Below are 6617 nucleotides of genomic sequence, written 5' to 3' on the forward strand. Positions count from 1 at the left end.
CAGAATTAGGAAGCATCGGATCCGGAGTGTGGACATACAGCTGCGGCTCAAGATCAGGACTCTGGACAGCGCAACGGAAACAGCCAAAGTCGACAACTTTAGAACACGTGTAAGATTTTCTATTTACCATTGTATTTAGTAACTATTGTTTTTGAGATTATTCTAGTTTCAGGGGATTTTTTTTTGGGGGGGGGGGAGTTTCTCTAATTAACCAATCGATTAATGTTAAGTTTTACGTCGAATAAAGCGCTCGTTGTGTGAATTGCAGCTTCTCCTCGGTAAAACAACAGCTTCTTATACTCGCTACTGTCTGCGCTCTGCTTAATCACGCATTGGATTGGGCTTTTTATCTGTCTTTGCAATGTTAAAATTCACCGTTAACTGAGACGTTTGACAAAGATCAATATTCTGGCAGTCGTTCTTAGGGAAAACACCCATCTGATTAGTTTGTTTTCTGTCGATGCTCCGGGGAAGTGAGGAGTAAATTGGTAAAAACAAAAACAAAAACAAAAAAATCAAACAATGGAGGATCTGGGAAAACACGGAGGAGATTTTTACATTTCCAAAATTTACTCGGACTTACTTTTCTTCAAGCCGCTGGACACGTAAAATTGGTTTTGTGGTTTATAGTGCCAACAGAGCTGCAGCGCCTAAGTGTAGTCAAATATTTAGTCCTCTCCAGGACCGGCACCATGCGCAATTACGCATTGGATTCCTCCGCGTTCTTGTCTTCTCGCTGTCAAAAATCAACATGCAGTGGGAGGTTGTTATGGCTCAATATCCAAATTGTTCTGTGGAGTTTAACTGCTCCTCTATTTCTTCCATTTGTCACTACGATCAAGTGCTCATTGAGTTCCGGTTAGAACGAGAATAACCCGTCACCATTTCCATCCTCAGGTGTAAAGCGATGTTACAACGGACCGGTCCCCACCTGCTTCTCCTAATAGCCCTGTGCAGTGTGTTGTACTCCCAGACTCTGAGTCTGCCATACACATCCATGAGGTGAGAGGAATCCTTTGTTCTTTCCAGCAAAAGCTGTAAAGAGGGACAGGAAAAGCTACCAGCGAAGTATGATTAGACATATAGGGAGGCATTTAAGCAGGTTTTACTTTGGACTCCTGCTCAATTTCATTCATCGAGGAGACGAAGAATTCTTGACTTTTACGCGTGTTATCTGATTGATGTCAGAATTATTTAAATTATTGTCACCGTGCTCCGGATTAGTTGATCACAGATCACATAAATGTGCAACAGAAAGAGAGAAAATTTAACTTCAAAGGAGGTGATAATTTAAGATCAGTCATCAGCATTTGATCTTCATTACCAGCCCTCTCACAGGGCTTACTCATGCTGTGACAAGATATTTGCATTTCACAATAACAGCAAATTTAGAACTCTTGCATAATTTAACGAATGTTGGTCAATTTAATGGTGAAATCAGACAACATTTTGTGGCAAATATAGCAACTGTATTGTTCCTGTAAAGAAAACCGTCGCGCTTCCAGCTTAAAATTATGATTATTATAAACAATACATCAGTAGAACTGAGGCTGTATTGCGCGTCTGTTTGCCTTACGAGCTCCCTATGATCCCGTGCAGACCGACGAGGCACGCAGACGGTCTGTTCACCAGCGGATACAGCAAACTCCTGGGACAGCTTTCAGCGCGGAGGTACCTGGAGTCTCTGATCGGAAAGCGGGTCAGGTAGGTGACCACTCCGTCCGGAGAGTCCCGCAGACAGGCTCAGAACGAGGCTGAATGACGCTTTAGAGAACGTATTGATTATTTCTCAAAACCACATCGTGATATCCGAAACTTATAAGCACTTGAGGTCTGGGAAACAGAAAAGACTTCTCCATTATTTTTTTTGGAGACTGTCCATTGATAGGATAAAAAAAAAAAAAATGCTGTATAGATCTGTCAAATCCAGACTAGAAGAAAAATTAGGAGGCATTTAAAATCTGATGTCTTTCTTTTAAAAGGTTAAACCCAACTGTATCCTCATCTTTATCTGGCATATTGCACAATTTGCACATGAAAACAAAGAAATATGAGCCCAACCTGTTTCTATTGTCCAAGGTCGTAAGCAACAGTGAATGCAGGACCTTTTTGATTGGAGCAGTTAAAAAGTTGACAGTAAAGAAGGGAAAAATAAGTGCCAAAAATGTAGAAGTCTAATGTGTCATCACTTGTTCTTATTCACTCGCAAACATTTTTTTCTAACTTTTGGTTGACCTATAAAGGAAAAAAAAGACCTAATCCTCTGTTTTTTAGTAGAATTTTGAATTCTACATGTTAGTTTGCTTCTTTTCTTATCAAATCACCACTTATAAATTAGCTTGAAAATGTGTTAATTACAGTCTTGATAAAAAAAAGTTGATTTTATTTCATTGAAAAATTCCTTAAGTCATAGAATCAAGTGAAATAAATTACATTAAAGCTTCAATAAACTGTAATATTTCCCTTCTTTTAAATTAACACATGCAAAGAGTAAAAATACATCATGTTTTTACTATTTTAACACCAGAAGATCTACTGACATTTACAATAAAAAAGAGCCGACCTGCTTGATGATGCATTTTGTAATTGGCCATTTCTGCTCCATCACATTATTGTGATACAGCCAGGAGCGACTTACACACACACACACACACACACACACACACACACACACACACACACACACACACACACACACACACACACACACACACACACACACACACACACAAAGAGCAGATTAACATGAATCACAGATCCTTAATGACTTTGCATTGAAACCTGCTGCTCTCTTAATTGTGGCATCACTCTTTGTTGTTTCTTCTGTCCAGTGATGAGCTGATGGAGGAGCCAGTGAAGCGCCACACAGACGCCATCTTTACAGACAACTACAGCCGCTTCCGCAAACAGATGGCTGTCAAGAAGTACCTGAACTCAGTCTTAACAGGAAAGAGAAGGTAGGAATATGTCCTCCTTACATTCACCTTTCCATTTACATGTTTTGCGCTCTCCTTTACATTGGCTGTACAGGCAAATAACTGTGTAACTCAGTGACAGTACCTTCATGCAGAAAACAGATATTATTTGGCTTTCATGGCAACACAGTGTCTGTGCTTCAATAGTTTTAGTTTAAGATGTCTAAATCCCTTTGCTTTGGAGTTACACTCTCGCTGCCAGCTTGGCGCTCACTGGCATCGCTAAATTTGTTTGAACAAAACAAGTTTGGTCGTTTGCAAGATGTTAAAACATTTTTTTATGGATGAGAAGAAGCAGCAGATAAAAGAATGTTCACACTAACTTTACCAACTCCAAGTTGGTGGGTATTGCTTCTATTTGTTAATCAGGTTAGCGTGGTGGCTGGAAATTAGACTAACCAATAAATAAGGAGCAGTTTAAATGATAAAATTGAGAATGTAGTGGACAGTTTTTTGGCAACAGTTTAGATCTAAAACAAAGCGTGATTCAACAACTGCACTGCCCACTTTTCCCCCTGGATATACTCATAAAGCAATTTTGATGGACAATGGGTGAAGCAAAAATCAATTCACCCCTCGCTAAGTCTCCTTATACTCTTCCCCCCTGCCATGTCAAATAAAAACACAGCCTAGAAGATCCTGGAAACAGCGACCCAGAAGAGTCCAGGGATGAACCCAACACCTTCCAGGAGAGCTACGACGACATCAACGTAGACCACCTCTTAAACAACTTTCAACTGGTAGGTACAGACATGAACCCGGTGGCCCTATCAAACATAATGCATTTCTTACACAACCTAACCTAATCTTAACCTTCCCAACTCTACGCCTGACCCCAATCAATACTCTAAAACAACCTAACTTGATTTGCATTTTAACCCTGACGACCAACATGTCCTGTAACTGTGGGTCAAACACTCAAAATGATCCCTGCAAAAGATAAAAGTTCAAGAGAACACAATGACATGGTGACAATGGACCAATATTTCTGATGTAACATCCACACAGCTCAAAGAGTGAGAAAAGATGGCACACCACCAAAACAAAATCTGCCTCAAAAATGTTATACTTTCTAACGACAAAAAGCAAGCACAAGTACAAGAACCTACAAAAAAACAAGCACTGCATCACACATCAGAATACAAACATTTGATAAGAAAAGGTTTAAAGGAAAGCTGTCATTAAGACCTCTGTGAAACCTTAATGATACACAACTTTTACAACAAAACTGTAACTGAGCGAATGTAGGGAAATGAGGTGGGAATATATTACTATATTAATACTCCATTTCCAGTTTTTCTACATCAATAACATCCTTCTTCTCTGTCCATTTTCTCTCCTGTTTTTGATTTCTGCAGCCACTCTGAGGAGGTGCCCGTGCTCAAGTCAATACCTCAAGTCATCCTCATGAAACCGCTCATTCCAAAAAAAAAAAACTATTAATCCAAAGGACATTCGAAAGTCAGATCAACCAACGATGATGTGTTCTCCAATGTGGTTATCTATCTGTCTGTCCACCCAGTACATGTTTACACTGTATATATACCGTATATATGCACACAATACTTATCACTAAAGACTCTTTAGGCCGCACTGAGCAACTTGCGTGTCCATGTGCAGTTTTGTTTGATTAGCATTTGAAGACGGCAACTGGCAACCGATAAACATAAACATAAACATAAGGACCACATTTACTTAAAAAAAAAAAAAAAAAACATCGCTGAAGTTTCATTAACTTTCAATGGAACCATCAGCAGAACAGTTTTTTAGCCTTACCCATTGAGTTTCTATAGATAACTTAAGCTTTATTAAGCAACATGTAACTTAGGATAAGTCCGATAAAATTCACGGATTTACCCTCACAAAATTTCCATTATCTTTCAGTGGAAAACATGTCCAACAAATTTTCAATGGAAAGCTATATCCATAAGCTTGCCTTAGAATTTTTGCTTTGTAGAAATTTAAATGGCACAAATTGTACTTTTAAATACTACGAAGTCATGGCCCCATTCACTTTTATTACTTGTATGATTTTGAATTTAACTGAATATTTGTCACATTTTGTTTCAAAATGTCCAATCAACTTTCATTTTAAACACTGAATGTCAATGGAAGAACATTTACTGTCAACAGAGTAACTTTCCCACTGAATCCCATGTACTTTATTTCCAAATGCTTGTCAAATTAACTTTCTAAACAGAAGCATCTTTGTGATTAAAATCTGACTTGTTTTAGTTCAATTTCCATTTACCTTCAGTGGAGTGTTGTACAATTGATCTTCAATGGAACAAATACTATGAGGTTTCAGTGAAATTACTACTTGATGAAAATGTCAATACAACATTTATTACATTTTGTTTCAAGATAAGTGTTGTTCTATGAATTTTCAGTGGATTTCTCATACTAATGTTTAATGGTACAACTATTGCATTCAATTTGATTAAACGGTTAAACATTCAACCTGTTGGAACAGCAATGGAACAGCATTCGTTTTTAAGTATTTTGTTAAATGTTTTCATCCCTTTATCTTTCAGAGTAACATTGGCTGGATTAACTTTAAATGGACCATCTGTCTGACTTATTTTGCTAATTATAGCACCATTGGCATTCAGTGAAATCACAGAATCATAAATATTCTATTGCCCCGTTCACCATGAATAGAACAATAGTTGTATAGTTGTTTAGTTGGGAAAATAAATGAACTTCTGTTAAATTAAAATGAGACAGTTGTCCCATTCATTTTCAATGTGGCAATCATGATCTGAGTGCGGACCGAGTTGTTTCAGAGAATCCATACGTGGTCTTTTAATGAGAAAAAGGAGATTCGTGGGGAAGAGGAGCACATTTTGAATGGACAGATGCATATAATCACTTTATACTATTTAACATGTAGAGCAAATAAGTTATAACTGTGCATAGACCTGCCTTTAGCTCATATAGTGATGTACACCACTCACCAAATAAAAGATGTTGGTTTATTTTTCAAAGCTGAGTCGTTTTGTCTGGCTGATTGTTTGATGATTAAAGAGATCTGTAATCAGCGTCTTTTGCAAATATAAGATCCAAAGTTTTAGGACACATTCGTTTTATCAGTTTGGCTTTTTTTAAGGTAAAATCTTTGCTATTTAAGCTGCGGCTATTCTCTGTTTTGACAGTTTTACTTGTAAAATCTATAGTATTGCGTGTTTTCAACAACATGTCACAGGTTTTTAGGTAAGAAGTAGCATAAAGACCAAGATGAGACCGAAATCTTGACACATTAAAATCTTTAAATGTTCAGCAACCTTTCAAAAGGAAAATGCCTATATTTTATGTATATATAAGTATTGTTTTTGACTATTTTTTAAAATTCAGCTGGAATAATTGGTGTAAAACAAGGTCAACTAATCAGACTTTCTTAATGAAAAAGGATATAGTGCACATGACAACATGTCGACATACATGAGTACAAAACAGCAAGTGGCCTTTACATTTTCCCCGTCAGTGTCAGCTGATTGACATAAAGGCTCGGTGACACTGACACGAAAACCCTGAAACCAAACTGAAATTTTTTTGCCTCAAAAATCTCCTGTATTTACAGAGGCATGTTTGAGTTTTCCCTGGGAGCATTGTCTGAGGAACCTGTCAGGAAGTATTTTGAAA

The 6617-nt window shown here is 37.6% G+C and overlaps 1 protein-coding gene across 1 annotated transcript; it reads left to right on the top strand.

Annotated features, from left to right (window-relative positions):
* Window positions 1-5943, top strand: vip (vasoactive intestinal peptide). Its single transcript, XM_069712260.1, has 6 exons — window positions 1-109; window positions 898-1002; window positions 1600-1704; window positions 2832-2957; window positions 3604-3715; window positions 4334-5943. The coding sequence occupies exons 2-6, from the start codon at window positions 908-910 to the stop codon at window positions 4340-4342; spliced, it is 447 nt and encodes a 148-aa protein (XP_069568361.1). The 5' UTR covers window positions 1-109; window positions 898-907; the 3' UTR covers window positions 4343-5943.
* Window positions 5944-6617: the final 674 nt, after the last annotated feature.

This window comes from Brachyistius frenatus, unplaced genomic scaffold (genome assembly GCF_029030835.1).
Source record: "Brachyistius frenatus isolate BFR_SWC_R1_liver_20210118 unplaced genomic scaffold, ASM2903083v1 Contig_108, whole genome shotgun sequence".
Classification (NCBI taxonomy): Eukaryota; Metazoa; Chordata; class Actinopteri; family Embiotocidae; genus Brachyistius; species Brachyistius frenatus.